The sequence below is a fragment of the Chinchilla lanigera genome, unplaced genomic scaffold, assembly GCF_000276665.1.
Source record: "Chinchilla lanigera isolate Chin_1 unplaced genomic scaffold, ChiLan1.0 scaffold00002, whole genome shotgun sequence".
NCBI lineage: Eukaryota > Metazoa > Chordata > Mammalia > Rodentia > Chinchillidae > Chinchilla > Chinchilla lanigera.
Window position 1 is genome coordinate 19,016,748 of NW_004955403.1, and position 27,890 is coordinate 19,044,637.

The 27,890-nt window shown below is 39.6% G+C and overlaps 1 protein-coding gene across 1 annotated transcript in view; it reads left to right on the plus strand.

The window, feature by feature from the left end:
* The window catches only part of Pde11a (phosphodiesterase 11A), a 375,824-nt gene that overhangs the window by 211,959 nt on the left and 135,975 nt on the right, over nt 1-27,890 (plus strand). Inside the window, exons 7-9 of the mRNA XM_005373398.2 lie at nt 841-916; nt 3,194-3,261; nt 4,151-4,243. Coding sequence (XP_005373455.1) covers nt 841-916; nt 3,194-3,261; nt 4,151-4,243 — 237 coding nt within the window. The remainder of the gene's footprint in view (nt 1-840; nt 917-3,193; nt 3,262-4,150; nt 4,244-27,890) is intronic.

Here is a 27,890-nt window from a genome sequence, read left to right on the forward strand (position 1 = left end):
GGAGCTGATCCCCGATGTTTGGTGATAATAATGCTCTTGGTGTTTGATGATGATAATTAGAAAGTCATAGTCTAAACCTGTCAACTCCTGATCTCTGGTATAGTACAGAAAGGTCTCCAAACCTCTGCATTTATCTTCTCTTTTCCATTTTCTGGGCTTTTTTTTTTTCTTTATATGTGACTTTACAGCATCCACAATAATTAACAGTAAATGCGTATAGTACTAAAAGTAAATGTATGCATTGCATTTGTAGCCTCAAACATTCTTACCATTGGTGTGCCCAAACAAAGATACATGCTGAATACTGGTTTAATTAAAATGCTGTAAGTACTCAGAGCAGAGCTGGTTGCCGGCATTCTTGTCTGGCGATGTGATAACCAAGGTACTTCTACATTCAGCTGTCTAGTGCTGCAGGGTTGGGGAGGTGGTGTTGGCTTAGAGTGTTATGGTTTACTGGTATTTGATTTGCATTAGATTCTCTTGGGATGTTCATTGTGCTGTTTTAAACAAAAAGAGGCGGGGGCTGGGGATTTAGCTCAGCGGCACAGCGCTTGCCCGGCAAGCACAAGGTCGTAAGTTTGATTCCCCGTACCAGCAGAAATAAATAAATAAATAAATGAAAAGAGAGCTGAGTACAATGGCACATGCCTGCAATCCCAGTTACCTGGAAAGTAAAGGCAGAAGGATCATGAGTCTAAGACTAGTCTCAAAAAATAAAAACAAAGATTGCAATGTTGAAAAATGTTTTTCGTATATGTGCTGCCGAAGCGAGCACATAAAAATTATTTTTATTTGGAAAGTTAATATTTAACTTTGATTAACTGCCTTTTTATATCCTAGGCTGACCAGATATCTGGTTTTCATATAAGATCTGTTCTCTGCGTCCCTATTTGGAATAGCAACCATCAAATAATTGGTAAGACATTACTCAAACAGTTCTAACTTCTTTTGTAAAGGAACAGAAATATACTTTAAAATGCACCATATCATTTTTATGTGTTCCCCCTTATTATGCCCGTGACTCACCATGTCTGTACTACCTCATAAGTACAAATTCCTAATGAATAGACATTAATCAGAACATAAACAAAATTTATTAAGCTCAAAGAACCAATAAATTTTGAAGTCAGAGGGAATCGCGGAAGCTAGTAGAAGTCTTTTATCTTACTTTGAAGCAAAAAGGGAAAGAGTGCAATGACTTGAACAAGGTCGCAAGGTTAGACAGTAGCAGGGTCAGCATCAAAATTCAGGTCTTCTAACTCCTGGTACAAACTTTGCAGTATGTCTGTATCTTTTATCTGTGCTTTTCCACCTACTGTAGTTCTGAAATAGGTTACAATTCCCAGTAGAAGATAATTGTGAATAGAAGTAGCCTCCACTTTTTTCTTTCTAACTGCCCTTCTCCATCCCTTCAAAAAAAAAAGAATTAAAGTTAATACAGAAACTCAGGTAAAAAGAGTCCATGGTTGAAAAAGTCATAAAGGATGGAGGCATTGTTTAAAATTATTGAAACATAATCAAAATATGATTTTTTCTTGTCCCTAACAGATGTAAGGTAAGCAACGTATGTAATATATAATGCATCTTTTGGCCTCTCTGCCTTTCCCTAAGCTTGCCTGTTAAGCTCTAAGATACTGCGAGCTAGCAAAGGATTTAGTATTCTGCAAGTGTGGTCCAGACCTGAGTTTTGAAAGATTGTTTTCACTGGAGTGTTTAATTTGCACAAAAATATTAGTACTTTATTGAATGTAGAGTATAGTCTAAGACCTGAGACTCTGTGCCCCTCGTACAAACAGGAATTAAATCACATCATATACAAAATTTTAGATGTATTTACATTTAAAGAAAGGAGAAAGTCCATGAGAAATACCACAGGTTGTTTGTTGATTCAATGACAGTCTCACATACAGTTTTGCATTTCGGTCCTAACAGTGAACATGTTATTACATCAAAATTGGGACTGTAGTTTGCTTGTTACATGCTAAAATTTTGCATTTCATTATATATATTCTCTAGCATAGGATCAGTTACTTCCCTGGTGAGGAGTTAGATTTTTTAAAAACACCAGCAAGCACATTTTAGAATAACAGCTATTTTTTGTTTGTACTAAATGGGGACACAGACTAGTGGGTTTTCAAGATTATTGGGATTTTCTTATTAGACTGCTGTGCTGTGGAAGCATGCCCTAAAACAGCTGGAAGAATGCCATAAATGAACTTTGAAAGGAGGCGGCATTCATAAATTGAGTTGTTAGAGCTATGCAAACCACTGGTAGCAAGCAACAGAACTAACTTCGCTTTAAAAGTTCATGATATATCAATTTCTATTGCTTGTGGTAATTCCTATACTTCTTCAGTGTTTCCTTCATGCGGAGCAATACGTGGTTCTACAAACATTTAAACGTTATCTCAATATGGAGAACAAAATAGTAGTTACCAGGGGTGAGGTAAAGGGAGGAAAAGGGAAGATGTAGCCTAGAAGGTACAAAGCAGCACAATACATAGGAGAAAAATGTAGAGCTCTAATTACAACATGAGGACAGGTAATTAAATTATGCTGAATTTGGGAGTCATTCTAATGGAGTAGACTTTAGCTGCTGTTGCCACACCTAAAAGTGTGAGTGGATGGATCTATTTATCTGCTTCACTACGGTAAGGTTTTTACTCTTTCTATGTGTCCCACAGCATCAGGTTGTACACCTTAAATACACATAATAAAATTTTTAAAAAATTATCTCAGTGAATCTTCACAACCATCTAAACTAGTCCATCTTTGAACTCCCACTTTACAATGAGAAATCCTAATGCTAAAAATGTTAGATGATAATTTAGGGTCACACAGCTGACAGTGGAGTTTGCATTTGAACCAAGACCATCTAAAATCCAGAGCCTATGTTCCTAATCACAGCCTTGCTAAAACATTGATAAAGTTATATTCTTATATATATTCTCTGTTTCTGTTTCTGTCTCTGTTTCTTTCTCTCTCTTTCTCTCTTTCTCTCTCTGTCACACGCACACATATCATTTGGGTATTTGTGTGTCTATGAATCACACACATTCGCCAGCTCTATCAGAGTTGTGATACATAGGAGTTTAAACTTGGTGTCTACAAATAATGGAGTTAGAGCCTACACCAACACAGTAACACAATGTCTGGTACAGAAAATGACCTCGTTCCTCAAACTTTTTCATAGGAGTGGCTCAAGTATTGAACAGACTTGATGGGAAACCTTTTGATGATGCAGATCAACGACTTTTTGAGGTAAGAAAATAACTTTATAAACCAAGGGTCATAGCTGAGTCACTGATAGTCTCCTGGTCACAGCTTGCCCACATTTGTAAGGAGAAATTATCCTTAATTATAATTATATTTAAACAGGGTACCAAAATGTAAAGGAAGATTTGAAGAATATATAAATGCATAGGTAAAAATTGATTGTTTTTCTCTTAGCAAATTCTTTTGCAGTTTTTTTTATCTTAATTTCATTACAAAATCGTCTCCCCTTTTCTTCTGCAAATTATTATTGTCCCATCCTTGTCTGGTTTGTATGTGTTCAGAGACCTGCAATCCTCAGTCAGCTTAGCCAGGGGTATCACCCACACTGTCCTTTGGCTTCCCAATTTCCTCCAGCTGGAGGCCTTCAGTGGGTCTCCTTCCGGTACCAGTGACCCCAGGAAAGCCAAGCTGTTTTTACTAGCCCAGAATATTTAGTAGATTTTTCATCAACTCATTCTAAATCAATCTCCCTTCCCCTTAAACCTTACCTTGTAGTTACTCTCACTTCATTTAGCAAAATATTCTACAGCCTACTTACTGAAAGAGGTTGCTTTTGGTTAAGTAGAATGGAATTAACTAAAATCAACCCACAACCTAAATAAATTTAAATCACATTGAAATAGACTATGTTTTTAAATGAAGTCATTTCTTCACAATGGCATAAAATTAATAATTTTTTCTCATGTGTAATGGGAGCTATAAAGTTGTTACATGACAATAGTAATTAAGAATTTTAATGTGTGTATTTCCCCAAGGCCTGCCTCTGTGTACAATAAAATACTTTCAGACCCATCTCTGATTACTGCCTGCTTTCATATTAAATTTTGTCAGTGAGTTATTTCCATTTTTAATTAGTGGGCTTTCCCTTCCCTAGGCTTTTGTCATCTTTTGTGGCCTTGGTATCAACAACACAATTATGTATGATCAAGTGAAGAAGTCCTGGGCTAAGCAATCTGTGGCTCTTGATGTAAGTACTGTTTTTACATCAAAATCCTATGCTAAGGAGTCCCAGTTTTATGGAGGAAAAGGTATCCTTGGTGCGGGGTTTAATTTCTTGATTTTTGTTTAACTTTATTTGGAACGTAATCACTTTCAGGCCATAGTTTCAAATTTGGTGAAAGCCAAAGACGATCTCTAGAAAAATACACATATATACAATGTTTCATGTATTTTCAGATTCTTTGATGTCCATCCAGACATTTCCTATGGTTAGATGAGGATTTTTACATATTAGATCTATTAAATAGTGGTAAGTCAAAAGGCAAATTGTCAGGATTTAAAATGTAGTGTGAACTTAGATTTCAATATGTATAGATATTCTGCAGCTTCACAGATTTTCTTATCAAAGAAAACCTCACCATGAAAGTTTGCAGCCCAGATGGGAGAAGCTGCTCCAGTCATTATCCCGCTACCTGTTTTCCATGTGTGCATGTGCATGTGCACACACACACACACACACACACACACCTTATTTTGTCTCCCATGCTGACACTGTATAGCCTCTCAGGCCCACTAACTTCTGTAAAAGAGTTCTCCTTTCCCATGATTCTCAGGTGATTATTTTGACCCAAGAACTGTCATTTTTCCAGCATCCTGCTCTGCAGATAGATTTTGTTTCTGTCTATGAGATACTGATTAGGCAAGGCAGATAAAATCTTAGTGCCAAGTTAACAGCCCGCAGAACATATAATACATGTGCAGTCTTCAAAATATTGTGGCTACCAAGTCAGATTTTGGTAGAAAGAGAAAAGCAAGAGGAAGCATGAGTAGGCAAATTGATGGTACTCACAGTACTCTGGTTTAAGATTTTAAAAACAGGAAATTTTAGTTATCTAATTTATTCACTTTTTTCTTCCTGGCTAGACTGACTGCTGGAAGCAGACTTTTATTCTTTATATAATTTTATTTGCAATGCTTAGCAGGTTCTTAACACCGAGGAGAGGTTTATTGAATAGTTTTTGGGTGGAGAGGAAGAAGGAAAGAAAGGAAAGAACAATTTGCTGTTATTCTCCTGAGATAGCCCGGCATTCCTCACATGTGGCACACTTCCAGTAAGGACTGAAGTAATATCTGATGAAGCAATACATGGATGAACTGCAAACCTAACCCTGGATAAGTCTTGCTAGTAGGGCATTACAATCTGTGTGCAGAACTGTTTTTAAATAGTGGCTCTGTCGTCTCAATTGTGGGAATTAAATCAGATGATGAATGTGAAGATTTTAATGAGCAGTCGATAAAATCATGGCAACAACAATAGCCAGTCATATATATCTGTAGCAATATATTTATTGCTGAGAAATAATCAGGAGAAAGAGCAAAGGACAGGAATTTCGAATAGCAAATGTGAGTCATGCTGTCACCATATTCTGACTTCAGCAGAGTTGCCTCATCCCTTGTTTCTTACTTCCTTCAGCTATGAAAAGACCGTTCCATATACCAGTCATAAGTAAATCCTTGCTATCATGTCATGGTGTCACTAGCCTGCACAGAAAGCAACTCGCTCTACCCCACATCCTCACTCCTTGCCTGCCTCCTACTGCAACTTCATCCTGATGAGAAAGAGCTAGAACAACTGAGTGGCCACCGACCCTAGCAAAGAATCAGTGAAGGGCACCAGTCCCACTGGCATCACGTCCTAATGCCCCTGGGCCTCAAGGAGATACTGGTACTCAGAAGGTGCTGATGGCCCCCACCGCCCCTAGCCACAGTCCTTTCACCCATGCACTGCTTCTTCAGGAGAATAGTAAACACCCTCTTGTCTGTATAATTCAACTACCTTCTGTCCCTATATTAAAAACAAAGAAAGTATTACTTACGCTGTCGAATTTCTGGCTTAATTCTGAGCCTTATGAAAATCTCACCCTTAGGAGTGATTGACTTACATGTGCTAATTCGTAGGTTCTGTGTGCCTTATTTTGTGTCAGTTGTCAAAAGTGAAATTCCCGATCAGATCCTAGTGTAACTGTCTTGATTCTTTCCCTTCTACCCTCAGCCAAGCCTCACCACTGGGGACCGAATTCTTAACTCTAGTAGTTGGGTGACACCCATCCCACTCCCTGGCCTTAGAATCTGCGTGCAAGAGTGGCTGCAAGGATTCCTTATCCTCAGAACTTTATGAAGATTAAAAAAAAATGATTTTTTGAGAGCTACTAAACCTAAACTCAGGGATGAGATTTCCTTATTACTATAATGTGTTAACTTCTGGATAAATATATAAAGCTCATGTACTACAGATATTGTACATGAGTAAGTGTGATATTTTTTAAGTATTTCTATTAAAATTGTGTACTTATAGGTGTATATTTATAACCAACCTAGTCCCGTAAAGGATTTGAGGTACTTTATAAGAATACAAATGAGCTAGCAAATTGTTTTAAAGGTGAAATAATAATAACAAAGCCAAGAGAGAGAGAGAAAGCCATGGAAGACAGAAGCAAATGCAGGAAATGTGGAAGCAAATTCCACATCCTCTTCATTCCTCCTCTCAGAGGGCCTGGGCCAACCCATCCTCCTTTTCCATTGCAATGAAGGGGATATACCCCACCCAGTTTGGCCAGGTTCATCTTCTCTTTGTATTGTTTCAATTTTACATATTCTCTTTAGTCTTTATCCCTCTTTATCTTGTTTCAAGAAAAGCAATATTTAAAATATAGCTCTCTGAGCTAGGCATGGTGGTGCACACATGTAATTCAGCAGTCAGGAGGCTGAGGCAGAAAGGTCCACGAGACTTTGAGACCAGCATAAGCAACACAGGAAGACCAAAGAAAAAGGAGCTGTTGTTCCCATAATCTTATCACATTGCCTCTTATTTTTCAGTTAATAACAAGGGTGGAGGACAACAACCCATTCCTTGGGTCTCTTTTTTTTTTTTTTTTTTTTTTTTTTTTTTTTTTCTCCGGTACCGGGAACTGAACTCACGGCCTTGCGCTTGCCAGGCAGGCGCTTTGCCGCTGAGCTAAATCCCCAGCCCTCCTTGGGTCTCAATAACAGTAATCTCCCTGGATGCCTTTCCCTCCAGAAAGGGAGCAGCAATAGCTCAGGGCCTGGAGAGCCTAGGGGACTGCTTTTCTCCCATGTGTTCCAGAGACTCTGGAGAGACAGAGCAACACTGATCTCTTCTGTCTTTCAAACATCCTTCCTAAGGCATTTTTAATAAATACGGTGCATCCTCTGCAAGTAAATATTCTTCAGATAAATTCTCTGGAAAGACTAATTCCCACAAATTGGATTGAGTATAATCTCTGAAACACTCAAACCTGCCTGGAACCATTCTTTTCCAAACAAAATACATGGCTCTAACTTATTTTTTCTCCCATAAAGTGCTGATTTCCATGTATTTGTTTAGTACTGGCTACTTTTCAAATTGCTTTGAAGTGCCATTTTAAATTATACAAATTCGTATTAACACACACATATACATTATATATACAAGTATATTTCTTTAAATGTTAGTTTGTTCTACTGGTCTGGGAAAAAAACCAGAAGTTTATTGTTTTAAATACACTTCTGATACAGGTTTTACTTTGCATCAGTATCTTCTGCAGAAGAAGGCTTTATGCAAGCAAAAGCGGTATGGGTTGAAATTAAACATGCTGGTTTTAGCGTTAGTCTTGTTAGCCTAGTCTGGGTTGAATCTTGATCCAACAACTATTGACTCTGGGCAAATTATGTAACCTCTCAGTCTCAGGTAATTTCTACATTAAGTGGGTAGAAGAAGGCTGCCCTACACACTCCTGCTTCCTCAATTTTGCCTCTTATCTGTGGCCTGTATTGCTGGATATCTTCTTGCAGAAAATTCCAGCATATAGAAATACAAAATGCCCATGTCAAAAATAGGCAAGAGTTCTTCCAAGTTACACACCTCCAAAGGGGGAGCTTACCCTAAAAGATCTGCCTGCCTGGGGCCTCATATCACAACTTCAGCTCAACTTAGCCGTAATGCACAAGTGGTAAAACGTAGAATTATAAATATACACAACACTTTCTACTTTTCTGGCCTTTAAAAAATGGAGTGAATAACAATAATAATTGCCTAGATTTTATTTAACAGTTGGATTATCAACTCAATTATTTTGGCAACTGCTTCTCTTAATTTCTCATAATTTAGTTATGCAACTCTATTAAGCCCTTTTCCTCTAACACATAAAATTAATATTCCGAGGTTCTTAGAGGGCAGAGATGCTCTTACAGCCGAACAATAGAACAAAGAGAAAAATTTACTATCGCTTTTAATAATTTTAACTTTATGGTCCTGATTTCCATTCTGCATGGGTAGCCAAGAGCGCCGGAAGAGCTGTTTTAATATATGTTCACATCATCAGAGAGTAAGATGTTAAGAAGAAAGGGGGTAAACTTTACCTAGAAGTCAGAACGTGGAGAAAATGCGGTACAAATGTAGATGTAGACTATTACCTTCTCATTTTGCACATCAGGAATTGCCCTTTAGGGTGTCTTTCATAGTTATTGCAAATGAAGCCTTCCCTAATACTGATGAGAAATTTTTCAGGAAATATAAGTTTGTGTGCTAAGGGACACCTCACACAGCTTTTACGATCAGAGGAGGGAAGGAATGAGGGTCAAATAGAGGGTGAGAGAAAGGAATATATAATCAGGAGCCAAGCTCCATTTATTCTACCTCCCCAAAGCCTCCTCGTCTATTTCTTCCTTCCCAATTGCTACAGCAACCACCCTACTTAAGGGCTTCATTACCTCTAGCCGGGCGATTGTAATAGCCTTCTACTTGTTCTTCCTGAAACATTTTAGATTGCACCGCTCACCCACTCACAGCCATTAAAGTATTCCCACATTACCTATCAAAATATGAAAGTCCTGGTCTTTGGGGCCCTTCGAAATCTCACAGCAAACTACTTTCCTACCCTTGGGTCCCATAGCTCTCTTCAGAGTTCTATGCTACTTACAAACTCAAATACTTCATAGTCTACAAATCAGCCACCTGCTTCTCTGCTATCTGATCCTTAATATCCACTCCACTTACGTTATTCTGTTCCAATTATACCTTCTCCACTCAAAACTGTTCCATCATTGAAACGCTGGTTTAAATGTAGCCTGCTCTATACAGCTTCAAATCTCATGGTCATCTCTGCCTTTGCCCTATATTTTTTTGCTCTTCCAGAATGTTATTCCCTAAAGTGCTACATGTGATCGTGTCTTAACTATCTTTTATTCCTCTCTGGTTTTCTTTTACATGAAAGAATCAAGTTCGTGAACCAAGGTACCACTGCAATTATTCCTCAGTAAAGTGTGTTGAATAAAAGAATTCGTGCTGCCACAAAGAATTATTATTGGTCTTCCATGGCAACATCCTGAATGGGAAAAGCTTGGGCTATGATGGAAGAGCTTCCATCCACTGTTAGCGTAGTCTTCCTGGATACAGACCGGAGTAGCATCACCTCTGCATTCTCTTCTTCCCTAATAGACCATAAGTGCAGAGTTGTTTTATAGGGGGATGAGGGTAGTGGAAGTTTGGCAGTGAACGTTTCTTCCCAAATACCATGTCCCTTGGAATATTTCCCTAGATGGGATTAGGATTGAGGAACCCACCTGAACTCCTGCAGGTAAGGAAAGAAAGATGTTTCTCCTAGTAAAATTTCCTAAGTTCTAAGAACAGATTTTCTCTAAGTGGGTGATTGAAAGAGCTAGGCTCATAGGATGCGAACAGAATGCCACTTTATTCTTTCTTACCTTTTAAACCTTCTCTGTTCAATCAGTCTTCCCTGCTCCTGGGTGAACACTCTGGAAGATGTCATAGCTCTTCTGCACACACAGGTGTTATATTGTTTCTGAGCTTCTCCTCTTCCTTCTAATTAGAGCCCTGTTGTCAAGAGAGGGTCACAGTGGATTTCTCCACCTTTCCTCCCTTCACTCCTTACCCCAAGCCAGGTGAAGGACAGAAGGAGGGAGGTTGAAAAACAAAGCCTTATATGACAGGTGTTCTAATCTGGCTTAGGGCCCTCTGCATCAGACACCAACTTTCTTTTTCTCATGAACTGCTTTCATAAATACAGTTCCATGGCCAGCCATGTCCCATTGGCAACTACCTGATGGTGCTTTGCTCTTCCTGACAACTTGCAATCCCTTCTCAGTCCCTGGCTTCCATCAGCCCATCTGACACTCCTGTCTGGGGTCAGCTTCTTCTTCCAGGCAGTCCTCCTGCTCAGTGTCCTTTTTTGCTTTTAAATTGTGGTAAAGTAAAAACAACATGAAATTTGCCATTTTTATCATTTGAAGTGTACACTTCAGGGATATTAAATACACTCACATTGTTGTGCAATTAGCCCCACCGTTCAGCTCCAGAATTTTTTTTGTCTTCCCCATTGGAGACTGCTACCCCTTAAACACTAATTCCCCATCCCAGTCAGTCCATGGAAACCACCATTTTAATTTTCCTATGAATCTACCTACTCTAGATGCCTCATATAAAGGGGAAAAACAGTATTTGTCCTTTTGTGATTGGATTATTTCACTTTCTTTGTGGTAGACTCTGTTCCAGGTGCCGAGGGGCAGCGTTGAAAGAACAAAGTATATTCGCACTCTCGTGATCCTATATTCTGGTAGAAGACAGGCAGTTGGTAGGTAAACAAATACATTTACAAGAGAGAATCATGAGATTGTGTCATAAAGAAAATGAAGCAGGATGTTTTAATGAAGAAAGGCTAGAAATTAGGGGGTACAGTGAGTACATTCAGAAGAAGCCACCTTGAGAAAGTGACAGCTGAGCTTTGTTATCTCATTCTTTTGTTAGTTTACTTTATAAATGTCATCCACATCTATTTTCGTGTACAGTTTTCTGCTCCAGTTCCAATGATCATGAAGATGCTAGGCAGATTTCTTAGAGGTGATGGTGCTTGCATGGAGTGATCATCAGAGGGGCATTTTCTTGGAGCTTTCAGAGTGCAGTGTTGCCCAGATGGCAAGGATTTATAGTACAAGCACCCTGGGTCCTCTGTCATTGGCCACGCATGTCTCTTGGTTATATGTGCAAAGGGGGAAGATCAGCATACTTTGTTCCAAGCTGGTTCTCAGTGTCCAGCATGGAGGCACAGATCTGGCGTGATTCTGCTGAGCTGAGGTGGTGCAGCGTTTCCCCAGTGGAGTCTAGATCTCTTCTATAGAGAGCTGTGCCTGTGTGTCTGGTTCACGTTGGTGTCCCCGGCGCTGGCGCTGGACTGGGCACACAGACGCATGTAAGAAGTATTTGTCAAGTGCATCAAGTATAAGTGAAGTGCACAATTATAAAGTTGAGTAAGAATCTCGATCCTCCGTGTACATGGCATCGATGGTTTTTCATGAAATATGGTGAAGGATGTACAGTGCGGGCTTTAAAATCAGACTGTTCGTTCTACCTCTGCTCCTTCCTACATCTCTGGACAAGCCACCTACCTTAGGGGTTTTAATAACAGTTCAGCTTTTCACCTAGGTATTTCGTGGAAAATGGAAGACCCTACATCAATATTTAGCCAGAGATCTTTAAAAATCTTGATTTTTGGAATAGTTTTAGATTTACCTAAAAGTTAGGAAGATAATGCAGAGTTCTTATATATCCAACCCTTGGTTTTCCCTAGTTTTCAATGTCTTACATTAGTATGGTGCATTTGTTATGATTAATGAACCAATGTTACTGCATTGTTGTTAACTAAAGTCTGCACTTCATTCAGATTTGCTTAGTCTTTCCCTACTATCTTTCTTCTGTTCCAGGATGCAATCCAGGATACCCTATTATATTTGAATATCATGTATCCTTTGCATCCACTTGGCTGTGACAGGTTTTCATACTTCTCCTCCTCCTTTGCCTCATTCTCACCCTCTTTTTCTCCCCATCCCTTCATTTTGTGTTACTGAGACTTGAACCCAGTGCCTTTGCACTGAACTACATCCCCGGCCCTTTTTTATTTTGAAACAGGGTTTCTCTAAATTGCTAATTTACCCAAGCTGTGCTCGAACTTGTGATCCTCCTGCTTCAACCTCACAGAGTGCTGGAATTACAGGCATTTGCCATCACACCCAGGTCATGCTTTCATTTTTTGTTAGTTTTGTTTGTTTGTTTGATGACCTTGACAGTTTTGATCAGGTCTTTCGGTTAGGCCTTTTGTACGATGTCTCTTTCTTGGGATTTGCTTGATGGTTTTCTCGTGATTACACTGTCAGAAGGCCACAGAAACAAAGTGCCATTTTCATTACCTCATATCGAGGGTGCACGCTGTCAAAATGACTTAGCCCTGTCGGTGTCAGCCTTGACCACATGGCTGAAGCAGTGCCTGTCAAGTTTCCCACCGCTGCCTGGAGCCCTGCTGCTCATTATCTTTCCAATCTGCGTAGCTCACTGCTGTACTTTGGGAGTTACCTTCTCTGCAAAGCAGTTATGACCAAACTTTCTGAATTAGATGCCCTTCTTCTGCTTCCCCTAATGCTGTACCTACCTCAGTCCCGGAACTCTCACACTATACAGTAGCGACACTTGTCTCTTGTCACTTTTCTCTTGTTTCTACCCTCTGCTAGATTGAAATTATGTAAGGTGTTCATTGTACTGTGTCTTATGAAATTTTCATAGTGTCTACCATGTTGTTTTGGTTAGGATTGAGTTCCAGGCACATAGTGGGTGCGTAATTCATTGCATTAATGATTATTTCTTATAGACCTCACAGATCCTATTAAAGCTTTTCAGAAATGTTTACATGTTGACAAGATTATTACAGATGGATAGAATCCTTTATTGACTACTGTCAAAGAAGGACCACTTGTTCACACCCATAAATTCTTTTTTGTGTTGTTAAGAAATTACATTGCTGAATTCTGTTTTTTTGTTTGTTTGTTTGTTTGTTTTTGTTTTTGTTTTTGTTTTTCTCCAGTACCGGGAACTGAACTCACGACCTTGCGCTTGCCAGGCAGGCGCTTTTGCCACTGAGCTAAATCCCCAGCCCCACATTACTGAATTCTGGTATAAACTAGTATCTGGTAAATAAAGTGTAATGAATTGTAACTCAAAGTATGAAGTAAAAAACCCATCAGTATATAAATATATACAAATAAAGGAAGAGAGGAAGGAAATAAAAGAAAGTTGTAAATATAAAGAAGAACTCTAAATAACTTATGTAAATACTTCCCCTCAAGAAAGTGGAGCATAACTGGCCACTGCTTAAGCAATTTTACAGAGCCACTTCCTTCCAACGAGTACAGTATGAGTCGGGAGGATGGCGGGTAGCCTCGGCCTCTCGCCACAACTAGGGCTGAGGACACACAGGGGAGAGGCAGGGTGAGACTGGGGGTGGACCAGGTCACAAGACGCTTGTACATGATGAGGAAATCTGAACCTGATTCTAAAAGCTGTGGAGAATGATTGAAGAGTTTCAGCGGGAGAGGAACATGATTAGTTTGACATTTCAGAAGACTCGTCTTGGCATCTACAGAGGGAGTCATCTCAGCACTTTATGATCATACTTTGTTTTTTAACAACAACAAAAAAAAAAAAAAAAAGGTGGCCATTTTTTTATTTTATTTCCTGTTAAATAATATTTGGTGATCTTCCAAAATCAAATCCACCTTCATAGGATTTGTCATCACTGCCTTGGTATAAGGAATGTGCTTCAAGATCCTGGACAAAAGTTACCAAACAGCAGGATATTTGGAATAACTTAGCATGGTCCCCATGGTAACCTCAAGAAATAATTATTATTTGGATGCACATGTTCTGGATCCTTTGAGAATTTTTCTTTCATTAGTTCATGTTCTTTTTTCTTCTGCTTTTGTGATGTGATTCTTTGTGTGTGCTTTTAAAATGCAGCATTTATGAAATGCTTCAGGTATGTTTCGGGTACTATACATTATATGCTTTACATATATATACAACTATATCTCGCTGAACCTTCACCAAACACTATGGCTAACTGATATTATGATTATTTGACAAATGAACAAAAGGAGGCATAGACAGGTTTAGGAACTTGCAGAGGGGGTTCGATGACTTGCATTGCACAGCTAGTTGCAGAGCTGGATTCCAGCTTAGCTTGTTATTTTCAAAGAGCCATGTTGTACAGATATGCTGCAAGCTGTCTTTTGAGGACTATCCTATCAGTTGCAGGACTGCATTTCCACTAGAGCCCTTGGTGGGCCATGAAAAAAATTGGAAGAGAGGAAAGGTAGAAGGAAAGGTAGAACTCCTCATGTTTTCTGCATGAGGAGTTCTGCTTCTAGATTATAAGATTGTGATGGCAATGAAGGGACAGATAATGAAGAAGAATCAACTGACTTAGAACAAAACATGAATAAAACATCCTTGTAAATGAAAACTTCTGACTTATCATAAGGAACTGTTCCTTTCAGCCAGAATGCTTTGCCTCAACCGTGCACATTCTAGAAATAAGCCAGCCTCTCTGTTGAGCTCCAGTAGCCCAACGCCCAATTCAGCCCTGACCAAATCAAAGGCTGACTCTGAGTGAGTCGAGTCAGGCCAATTATCCCAGGATGTGAGAAAGAGAATAGCCTTCCACAGTGGGACAGCCTGGCCTTAGCTTGCTAGCTCCTCTTGTAATCACTGAGTGGTGAAACCCAGGTTTACAATCAGCCAAGTAAGAAAGAGGCAGTTACTTTGCATGTGATGCTGAGTATCTTGATAGTGCTTTAATGAGTGGGCACTGGGGGGATGCTCCTTTCAAAAGGCAGTAAATAGCATCTGGACAGATTGGAGGTACCTGACTCTCTTCCTCCAACCCTCACTTCACCTTATGTGGGGATTGTGTATACATGCATGAGCCTTGTAGCCTCTGCATTACAGACTCTTTCCACGGCCCTTCAGAAAAAATCTGGGAAATAAGGTGCACTCAGAGGAGGCCAGATCTGGGGAATAAGCCCATGCTGGTTCTGACATTGACCTGGGGCCATCTGAGGTGTCTGGGCACATTTAAGATACCTGGAATTTAATCTAGGTGATCCTAAGAACATAATCTGGATGACACACCCACAGGTGTCCCTGGAATTTTCTCCCTAGAGAATAGGACATAGCTAGATCAAGCCAGAGTGGAGCCCCCTTCAAAGCTTTACACCTAGGCCAGGGACTCGGGTCACCAGGGTCTTGGGCTGTACAGTCACACGTCAGTTACGTGAACAAACACTCTATCTAACCAGGCTCCCACTCTGAGTATCTCTATCCCAGCATCTGCCTTTATTAGAGCCTTAAATGTTACAGTCAGATCTTTCCACAAAGACTTAGTGTAGCTAGAATTTTCAACAAATTAGAATAGGTACATATAAGTATATGTGTATGTGGGGGGAGTTAAACTAAATAACTAATAGTAAAATTTAAATTACTCTACCTGCAATCCCTAGGGGCTCCCTGTGGGATTTTTGTATCACATAGCTCTCACTAACTGCCTGGCAGTGGTTGATGATGAAGAGCTCTCATCAAACCAGGTCTTAGGTGAGTGGGACACATATTTCTCATTTATTTTGTGGCTAAAACTTCTCGGGGTTATCTTCAATCTTGTCCCTGTGGGAGAGGAGAACCCTGGCTTTAGTACCCAAGAATGTATTTCAAAGGGCATCCAGAAACTTGGATGTGGAAGCCCCTTTACCCATCGTCTCAATCCTCTAGTTCATCTGCAGGTCATGTATATGGATAAATTCAGCCGAGTCTAAGTAGATAATCATTACTTTATAACCAGAACACCTATTCTTGGAAAGGAAGCAAATGGAAGCCAACTGGAACATCAGCTCAGATTTTGGATGCAAGGCAGAACCTGGAGCAATATTTGCCTGTCTTAGCAGAGTCCCTATCATTGAATGCCACCTGGAAATGAGCATAAATGCGTTTCTAAGCACTGTGTTTTAAAACAACTGCTCTAAAAAATAGGTCACACCAGAAAACATGCCAGGGCCCAGAAACTCTAGGTTTGACCATGTCAGACCCATTTTCAAATCTTGCTATTACCCATGCACAGGTGATTAAATCTGCCCTGTGGTTTAAAAGGGAAACAGAAGCCAAAGGCCATTTTAAATCAGACCACACTGACAGGCAGCAGGCATTTGTTGTTAGAGTGGGAATTATACCTAGATGTCAAGGAATGAGATTAGCCCTTAGAGCCGAGCATGGTGGTGCATGTGTGTAATCCCAGCACTTGGGAGGTTGAGGCAGGAGGATCATTGCAAGCTCGAGACCAGCCTGGGCTACAAAGTGAGCTCAAGGCCACCCTGAACTGAACAGAGAGACCCTGTCTCAAAAAGACCAAAAAAAAAAGGATATTATCCCCCAGAAAGAAGCATGTCCTATGGCTCTGTGCAGTTAAGAGCAGCCCCTGAGCTAGGCAGAGATGAGGGAGAAATTGCTTTAATCTCTTCAAAAAGGAGAGAATTGGCTCCTTAATTTAGCAAATGCACTAGGATCAATTAGATGGGAAATTTTCTTATCTCCAACAAGAGCCTACACCTCCTATGCTAACCAAAAACCAAATTATAATTATTTCCAAAACCTCTGTGATTTCAACTTTGTATCCTCTCTGCTTCTATCCCAGTGGCTTCCTTCTCTATCCTTGAATAAACTAGATACATGCCTGCCACAGGGCCTTTGCATTTGCACTCTATATTCTCACCCCTTGATATCCACACATCCCGTTCCTTCTGGAACTTCTGATCTTCATTTATACTAGTTAGTACCACCTTTGTAGATAGCCCTATTTAAATTTGAAAACTTCCTTCACTAACATTCAGTAATCTCCCTTCCTTGTTTGTTTGTTTGTTTTAATAGCATTCGTCACCATTTCACATGCTATCTTTTTTATTTATTTAGGTTTCCTTTCCTTCCTCTCTGTTCTAGACTGTAAGCCCATATTGGTAGAGATTTCTTTCTCTGTTGTTCACTGGTATATCTCCAGCTCCTAGAATACTCCCTAAAACATACCTGGTACACAAGTGTTTGATGACTGAGAAACCTTCAAAGGCATGTTTTTCCCAACCTGCCTCAGATTCAGGTGATGAAATTCACCATCTACAGCTCCAGTCCTGCTAAGCCATGCACCAGAAAGTGGGCTAGTCCTTTCCCTTCGCTGTACTTAAAGGATTCTGGAATAGGTCAGCTCACCTGTTCCCAGCACCATAGCAGTGTGGGAAACAGACTCCGAGCACTCCCAGACAGGGGTAAGCAGCCTGTCCTGTGTTCGGGCCCAGCGCGCTTGCATGTGGGCTTCTCGTGTCTGTGCCTTCCCCTTGTTAGTTTGGACTCCCGGTGTCTTGCTTCCTTATGATCACAAGGACTGGGATCCGGGGCTAAGTGTGCCTGTGACTCTGGCCCTTTTCTCCCTGAGTGTGGGTTCCTGCCAAGATCTGGCTCTCCACTTCTGCCATCCTAGTCCAGCCACTATCATGTCTCCCACATCCAAGCTCGCTCCCTCCAGTCAATCCCCACACAGCAGCTAGAGTCATGATCTACCTGTAAAGGGGCCCCACTTTCCTAAGTTCAAGGACAGGCAACACTCTATACCAAGAGAATGAATGCCACAAAAGTTGGGGTGCTAGCTGCTCCTGGGTGGAGTATAATTGAGGAAGAGCACATAAGACCCCAAGGGTACAGGGATTGGAAAGTAACCAGATCGCGTTAGTCTTTTGGCTAAGAGCCTCCGTGTCTTCCTGTTAACTACAGTAATACGCGTTATCAGCCTCCGAAGCCCTGGCTGACCTGGCCCCTCCCCAGCTCTCCCATTTCTTACACCACTTCCACTCTATTTCTGCTGCCCCAGATGCTTCTTCACCCTTTTTGTTTTCCAGGCCTCAGTTTAAAAGCGTCTCTTCAGAGAAGTCACAGCTTAACCATCTTTGCTGCTGCCTCTCCACGCTCGTCCCAACGGCCCCCATTGTCTCTTTCAGCATTTTACTTCTTGCCTCTGTAGTGATTGCTTCAATGCAGTGTTTGTTTGGTCAGTGTCTGTCTGTGCTGCTAAATGGAAGATAAGGGGATGGCAGGAAGCTGTGGTGCACACCTGTAATCCCAGCTACTGGCGAGGCTGAAGGAATAGCATTGCGAGTTCAAGGGCTGCCTGGGCAACTTCATAAGACCCTGTCCAGCATGAAATAGGGAGACCTGGGGATGTAGCTCAGTGATAGAGCACTTCCCTAGCATGGGTTCTTTATGGTTTATATTGAAAATGTTCCCCAAGCCCTCATATGTTCATAGGTGAGGCTTTAGAGAGATGACTTGATCATGGGTGTGTGGTACTGAATCATAGATGTGTGATACTAGATTAGTGCACGGATGGGTTTATAGGTGGGTGTGATGTTCGGAGGTGAAGCCTGGTGAGAAGAGGTGCGTCACTGTGGATGTGACCTAGAAATATATATCCTTCCTGCTCCCTTGATCACTCTCTATTTCCTACCTGACTTACCGTGACCCGTTTCCCTGATGCCATGACCCTCCCCCATGCTGCACCGCATTGGAACCAGCCAACTTGGTATGAAACCTCTACAAACTCTGAGCCAAACTAGACTTCTCTTCCTTTAATTTGTGGATGTTGGGTATCTTGTCCCAGCAACGAGAAACTAAGACAGGTTCAATCCCCAATACCCTCCTCGCAGCACACACACAAAGAACAGGGACTCTGTCCACATCCAAATTAAGTGCTTGGCACAAATTAAGTTCTCAGTAAATATTTCTTGATTGAGTGGATTATTCACAATCTAGATACCCCAAACTACATGGATGCTTTTTCCTGACTTCCTTCAAATCATGTCTGATCTAAATGGCCATAAACCTTAGCTCAGACCAATTGGAAGTTTCCCTTTTCAGCCTTACCTTGGACCTCCCTTTCCTCCATGGTAACCAGTCACCTAGACAGTTTGATAGTAGCCCCAGGTAGGTCTGGTCCCTCTTTACTCCTTTTGTACCAGAAGGAACTCCCACCCAAGCCACGTGTGCCAGAAGTGCTCCATGCTATCCTGCATAACCAATTAAAATAAGCGGTGTATCTTTCTCTCACACATGAGAAACATGGTAGCAATCCTTTTGACCATGCAAAAAAATTGGGGGAAGGGATATAGAAAAAAAGAATACTCATGTATTCAACATTCAATAATGGGCTATTCCAAAGCATGGCATTAAATAAAATAAGACTACCAAGAGTTCCAGATATATGAATTTTAAGTTTGAAAAACCACTGACACGTGTCATAGTTGTTTTGGAAACAGCAATAATCAATCCAAGTTTGTTCAATTAGTCTAAAAGAATGCTGTGTTCTCCTCTGGTCTTAACGACAGCAAGAAAAGCAAGTAAGCAAAGACTTCATTAAAAAAAGCATTCGTGAAACATTAATACATTTAATAACCTCCATGATTAAGAAAAACAGCCTCACTTTAAAACGGAATGTGGGAAGTAATGCAGCTGTGGGAATGAAACCCTTACTTTGAAACAGTTATAAATTACAGCCCAATATGCAGCTGTATAGAGTTATATTGAATCACACTAAGAATTAATCATAGAACCCTTTTTAATTTAAGTGTTAATGGTTGAGATCCTTTATGAAAGACTGCTAAAAACTTTTAAAAATCAGAAAACATCATTATTACCACAGGAAACTTTCAAAAGAAAGAAACTTTCTTTCATCCTAATGACTTTGAAGTAATTAAAATTAATATCTAAGCATTTCCTGACAGTTATGTAACAGCAATAAACCGATCATTATTCTGTTTATAATAATTTTCTTCAACTGGTATCAGAATATGTTTAGTCAAAGTAAAACATTTAATGGTCATATACTACGTATACAAAATATGTTAAATACAAATATCGGGGCTGGGGATTTAGCTCAGCGGCAAAAGCGCCTGCCTGGCAAGCGCAAGGTCGTGAGTTCGGTTCCCGGTACCGGAGAAAAACCAAAAAAAAAAAAAAAATTAAAAAAATAAATAAATAAATAAATAAATACAAATATCTAATAAGCATAGACTATGTGTAATCTGGTAGATAGGATCTGCAAATCGGTGAAATTATACAGCTTTCTGAAACACAGAAGAGAATCAGGAAGTTAGCAAAATTGAATAAATGAATACACTGGAATCATTTACTGTGGTTTTAAACACAATTCTAACACAACTTCCTATTTGACTGTTCAATTCGTTGTGGCAACTATTAGCACTCATCACCAAATATTTCCGGTTTTCTCCCTTTGCGGCTCATGGCCGGATTACACTTCCTCGCTCTCTTAAAATTAATAGAACCCGTGACTTGCTGGCCAGTGAGAAGTGATTGGAAAATAAAGATATTTCTCACCTTTTACTAATAAGGAAACTGAGCCCTGGGCTAAGTAACTAAGGCAAGGTTATAGGGCTGGTACAGGCAGGAGTTTGAGCTCAGACTGTCTGACACTAAGTCCCTGTGCTTGAAGACCAAACTATACTGCTTCAAACGGTAAACTGTATCGCTTTACCTACATGCTGCCGTATAACTAGTGATAAATGAGAAACAAAGATGAAAGGAAATGGCCTACCTTGAGAATTTCCGCAAATAATACATAAAATAATTTAATCTACATAATTAAAATCAAGTACTATTACTGACCCCTGTAGGTTTGGTGACAACATGGTCATACTCTTAAGAGATGCATTCAAATTTCTGTGCTCAGAAAATATTGCAGAGTGACTCACGTGATTACATTATTTTAAACAGAATCTTTTTTTTAAACTTCAAGATCAAGTTTTATAGTGTATTGTCCCATAGATATTACTAGCCACAGTGGATATGAAATTTAAATTTATTTTTTTGATTTTTGATTTATTAGTACATGTTTGCATTACATAAAGATTACATTCCTCATGGGGAATTGGTCCATGTACCCTACACATCTTTCTTTCATTCCCATCCCCTTCCCTTTTGCAAAAGATCTGTCTCATTTCTTATTATCTTTCCGTTTGCCCTTTATTTATATTTTGGATTTCTCATATAAAAAATATATGAGAAGCCATGCAATATTTATTCAGCTTGTGTGTTTGATTTATTTCACTTAGCATAATGGCCTCAAGGTGCATCTATTTTCTTACAAATGACTCCTTTATCCTCCCTTATGGTACAGTAGAACTCCATTGTGTACAAATGCCACACCTTATCTGTTCATTTGTTGATGGACATATAGGCCATTTCCAAGATTTAGCTATTACACATTGTGCTGCTATAAAAATGGGTAAGAATGTATCATTGTAATATGATTCCTTTAACTCTTTCAGGAAGATACCTACAAGGGAATAGTTGGGTCAAATGGAATTTCTATTTTTAGCTTTCTGAGGACTTTCCATACTGATTTCCTTAATGGTTGCACTAGTTTACGTTTTCACCAACAGTGTAGATGGGTTCCTTTTACCTTGAAGCCTCCCCAGTGTTTGTTATTATTTGCTTTCTGGATGATAGCCATTTTTTCTTGATCTTGAAGGTGGATCTTAAGGTGGAACGTCAGGATCTTAACCATATCATTTTTATGTCAAAGGACTCTAAACTGGTGTTCACTGAGGTTAATATCATAGCAGTTCTGCATTCTCATTTTCATTAGAATTAAGAATTAAAAGAAATCTAGTTGTCATTAAAAGTATAGTTCTTAAAATAAAGCTAAGGAACCATTTCCAGACTTCTTAAATCCCAGCTATTCAGATCATTCTGGGATTTGGGAGGAGACCCAAACTTGCACCAACCTCCAATCAGTAACCTTCTCTATAGCTCTCTAATTCAGGAATTTTTAACCTGAAATCCATGGATAGGATTTAGCCAGTAATATTGCCCCCAAATTATCAGTATCTATGACTGGAGAACTTGTTAGAAATGCAGATTATCAAGCCCCACGCCCAGCCCACTGTGTCAGGAACTCTGGAGGCAGAGCAGCCATCTGCTTCATGCTGGTATGTGCTAAATTTTGGGAACTGTTTTTTATTTGGATGAATAAATGATGAATGCATTCCTCTTCCGAAATTGAGGGCTTTATCAATCCATTGGAGGGGTCGGCTCCATATGTCTGAATGAAATAAAATGCAAAATGACATCTCAAGTCTGTCAGTGGAGCAGTGAATGACTTAAGAGTCACATGAGAACTTGGAATGTAATAAGGTGATTGAAGTGCTATCTAAGTCTAGGACCCAGAGTTCCCTTTAAGGAATTCTATGAGGAAATCCTTAACAGATCCTCTCTGAATTCAGTAATGGCAAAGCTTTTAGAGATGAGTGCCCAAACTGCCTCCCAAAACCCATTTATTCATCACAAAGTGCCAACACTGCAATTAAGCCTGAATACTGAGGTTTTAATTTAGAAAAACGACTCATACATAAACATCTTTTGTCTTAAAAGATAAATGACACACATGCCATAGGTTTGCTACCACTGCTATAGATTATGGAGGATACATATTGACTGCCTCCAGCAATCAGAGGATGTAGAAAAACATTCTACATGAGAAATGGAGATAAATTTGTTATTTTTCCATGGAAATGTAGGGACAGGGGAGAAAAGGAAAAAGAAGTTTACACTGATAAGAAGCCAGAAAAATGAAGAGGGGCTGAGACTGTATAAAGTCTGTGGTCAGCAAAATGCCCTGTTGGTGGAAAGGTCAAAAGATGTTTTGAGAATTTCATTGGAAGGGTTTGTTTCTTTTGATGTAACTTCACAATTTGTCTTTTTGGAAGGTTAGGGAGGGAGGACAGTAAGAAGGAAGGAAGGAAGGTAGGGGAAGGGGAGTGCGAATTGAGAGGGCTGTGAATTTCACATCTCATGCAATGATCACATCTCAGACACAGCTTGGGAACACATAAGAACTTCAAAGCTGAGAGAAGACTATAAAACTACCAGGAATTTGCACATTTTGAAAAAGCTTTGAATTTCCCTATGTCCCCTGGGCTTACATATTGACACCAAGCTTTCCTAGATTTTGAAAGACAAGGAAGATTCAACTGATAGCTGTTACAGAAGTCTGTGCATAGAAAAAGGCAGTGCGTCTCAAAAGCAGGTTGCTGTATTTTGTGGGGTTTTGTTTGTTTCAAACACTAAGAACTGCATGGCTTAGAGCACACCATTTTATTTTGCTAGTGGTCTTCTGGGTCAAGAATTCCAGAAGGGCTTGGATGATGGTTCATCTCTGATTTGCATGGTGACCGCAGGGGTGGGCGGGGCCCGGAAATCCACTTCCAGGCAGCTTTTCCCTTCCCTCACAGTGTGGCTTCATGGCATTCCTTGGCCACTCTCTCCTGCTTGATATTTTCACCTTCCAGTGTCTCCATATGGCTGGAGTATCTCAGAGGGTCACTGAACCTCAAACACAGTGATTCAAGGCTGTAAGAGAGGACATTTCAAGAACCAACTAATAGAAGCTTCGAGTCTCTCAGTCCTGGGCCCAGCACAACTGGCAGAGCAACAACACTATTATAGACTGTGCTGTCAGTGAAACCTTCCCATGCTCCACCCAGAGTGAGGAAGGGCCGTGGAATCTGCCTCTCATAGGAGGCACATCTGAGAATGAGTGGGTTTCTTTGTCTGCCACATAATTTGCGTGAAGTTGCAGTTTCTATCGTCCAGCAAGGGCACAGATATCAATATTTAGCAACTTATGGCAGATAGTTTGGGCAGCTGCCAGACAAACGCCAGTGTTCTCATTATACACTAGTTGATGTACGGTGTTTATAATTATGAAGCCATCTTAAGGGTTTGCTTTTAAAAATTAGATTTGGAGTGCGGTAATTAATATCAAAATTGCAATCTGAGTAGTGATACAGAATGAGTAAGTTAAATCTTTGATTTGGATGAGTAAATGATGAATGCAGTCCTCTTCCTGAATTGAGGGCTCCATCAATCCATTGAGGGGTTGACTCCATATTTTTGAATGAAACAAAATGCAAAATGACACGTTGAGTCTGTCAAGTTTAATTAAAGGAGAAGCCAATCTAGAGGGGCAGATCCCACACTGGCCTGGAAGTCCCTCTAATTGTGGGACATTACTCTCAAGGCAAGTTTTAGCCACAAAACTCTTTGTAAATCTCCTTTTACTCATATCCTCCTGAGCTCAATTTGATAAATACCTTTGTAGTCTATGGCCATACCACGCTGAACGCACTAGATCTTGTCTGATAAATGCCTTTGTTTTCTTCCTACTTCTATATACATTTTCTTAACATTTCTATGGGAAATTTGTTTTTCTTGTATGACAGAGGACCAAAGGCTGCCACAGAATAAATAAGTTTATTGGAAATATAAAACCTGCCTAATACAAAACAAAATTGAAAATCAAAATTACATTTATATTTTAGGTATATCCTTTCATCATTTAAATGTAGACTTCTCTCAAAGTATGTCTTTATCTCTGTGATCCGCAGAGTCTTGACTGAGTGAGTTCCGTCCAGGAGGTCACGTCTTCTACTCATACATTTCCGGTGATTGCAAGCACATAACATGCTGCCACTCTTCCTTCCCAGTACTGTGAGAGACACCACTAATCACCGCGGCATATCTGCCCGCTGAGTTCCTCCTTAAGTTTCCATAATCTTTTGTAACACTGGGCTTCCTAGAACTACAAGAAATCAAATCAAATTGAGACCTCACATAAACTGTTTTTGGACAGGATGGTAAAAAGATTCCCAAATTATCACAAAGGCTTACACATAGTAAACACCCTTACATTTATGTTGAGATGAACTACAAACATGGCTCTTCTTTCCTGCATGTAATAATTAAAAAGCAGCTGGTCCTAAAGCCCTCAGACAGTTGATTAAATATTTATTTATAGCTGAATATGGTGATGTGTACCTGTAACCCCAGCAGTCTTGGAGGCTGAGGCAAGAGGATCATAATTTCAAGCCTAGCCTGGGCAACTTAGTGACTCAGCAAGAACCTATCTGGAAATACAAAATAAAAAGGGCTGGAAATGTAACTCAGTGGAAAGACCCCGGGTTCGCTCCCCAGGATTGGAAAAAAGTTTATGACCTCAGATTCAGTGGATTTCTTTTATTTTACTTCAGATTTTTAAAGTTTGAGTTCTCAGATTTTTACAACTATTTCTATGACATATATTCTGACAGTCATGATAAGAGATTACACAGCAGACACAGTTTTCTGAAGTACTCTAAGGTTTCATTCCACTAAACAGCAGGCAATTTCTTAAATATTTGACAATAAGAACTGATGATTTCTCAGTCTCAGTGCCTCGTTCAGTTGCCAGCTATCTGAATGCCGTCGTCTACGTGTTAAAAAATCCTGGAGTGTCATTTGTTATAGACCTACAGGATGCTGCAAGAAAATTGGCTTTTCATCCCTTGGGGTTTGTCACCTTTCTTGTCTGATGGCAAAGCATCTTTATTTCCTCAGAGCTCATCAACATAAATTATTTGAAATTTTACTTCAGATCAGTTTAGTTTAAATTTGAAGTCAGTTTAGTTTCCAAGAGCCACTTTGCTATCAGAGCTATAAATGTATCAGTAAATATTCACGCAGCCCTTTCTGTCCAGGACAGCCAGTCTGGGTCCTGAGGGGTTCTTTCTTCCTCCGCTCTTAAAGTTGTTCTTTACATCTGTAATCCTCTCAGCCAGTTTCTGCATGGTTCATTTCTCATTTCATGAGCAAAGGGCTGCCCAGATCTGTAATAAATTAATATTCAAAACAATAGGTGTGAGTGTTCAGCCCTCAGCTATTCTGGGGTACTTCCTGGGACTGCAAGACAAGTATTTGATCCAGTCTTGAGCTGCATGTAGCAGAAGGCAAAGCTGGATACAATGGTTCTATTTCAAATCTCTGCTCATTTTTTTTCTCAAAATATAATTAATTGTCTTTTCCTACCGTGTGAACACAAAAACATGTCTCCTTTCATCTGTCTTTCATGACTCTGATAATTGCTTTATCTTGCTTTTGTGTGTGGGGGTGGAGGCTAGCAGCAGGTTCCATCTAAAAGTTAATTGAAATTGTAGGGTTTTACAAGTAGTGATTTATTTTAGAAACTGTAAAGAATTCTTAAGTCAGAGCTCACCAACAAAACCGAGTCACTAGTTTTAACTTTAAAATACTTTCTAAATTAGCACCAACACAAAAGATAAATCTATCTGGGATGGAAATTTTCTTGTGAAAGCTGAATGTTAGTCAAGTGTTCTGTGGATCAGCTGTTTACTTTTGTATGTAAGTTTCATACAAATTTGATTCAGCTGTCAAAAAAAATAACTAGTGTATATGTTATGGCTGAACTCTCACTCCCTACCAATGTTTCTGATAAATAAAAATGGTACATATGTGTGTGTATACATATATAGAGAGAATTACATTCTGAAAAATGCTTCTTTCTTCAAAATTGTTATAATGCATTCATTTAAAGTTTTTTACTTGATCAAAAATATTATTATCTGGAATGTATAGTGTATTCAGATCCTTGCTATGAAATATAAAGCTCATAGGATTCAGTTAGCTTATAAAATTAATGTAGTCTAGAACCATAAAGGAGTGCTTACTTTTCCCAGGAAGCTTTAAAAATAATAGTTGAAAATATGTGATTCTTTACTTGGTTGACTTTTCTTCTTGCTATAGAAAATTGCTTGATTTTTGGTTGTTAGGTATTCCATATACTATTTATACATAAATAATAATAATTATTTTGAAGATTGGCTATTCTAAAAATAAAAGTATTAGGAATTACTTTTGATGTAGTTCCTTCCATTTTTGTTAGAGTTTTAGTGCAGGGAGTGTATGTAGTTGTATTAGCTTTCTAGGGTTGCCAAAACAAAACAAAATAATACAAACCGGATGGTTTAAACACTAGAAATTTATTTTCTGACAGCTCTGGAAGTAAAAAATCCAAGATCAAGGTGTCAGCAGGTTTGGCCTCTTCTGGGGCCTCTCTGCTTGGCTTTTAGATGACTCTCTTCTTGCTGTGTCCTTACATGGCTACCCCTTCATCTGTGTTGTCTGTGTCTTAATCTCCTCTTCTTAGAAGTACACTAGTTATTTTGGCTTAGGGCCCAACCATATGACCTCATTTCACCTTAACTACCCCATGAAAGACCCTGTCTCCAAATATAGTCACATTCTGAGGGTTAGGAATTCAGTAAGTGAATTTGGCAAGGTGGGGCCACAATTCAGCTCATAACAGTAGCACTGCCGAAAATATTCCAGACTCTAGACATTTAGCAAACTTGCCAGATTAAACATTGTGGAGAAAAACTCACTGGGAGCTGTGGGGTAAAGTGCAGGGGAAAACACGAATATCTTGGAATATGACTTAGTATTCCCCATATTCGTTTCTACCCTTCTTAACTGGGAGAGACTAGCAGGAGGGTTGTCAGATAAAATATAAGGATGCCTAGGTATATTTAAATTTCAGACAAAGGACAAATAGGTTTTTATTTAGTATAAAGATGCCCTAAATAGTGCTGATCTGAAATTCAAATTTAACTAGGCATCCTGTATTTTTATCTGCCTAATCTTCTACACTATCCTATGCTGCTAGGTTTATGCTCACATCTTATGCATATTATGATTTCATTGAGAAAAAGGCACCAGTTCAGGTCACTAATAAAACAAACAAAGGAGAATATAGGAAGTAGAGATTCTTTTAAGATTATTTTATTTTTTATTCCCAGACTTGTCAAATATACTGAGTACCAACTAAGTATCAGGTGTG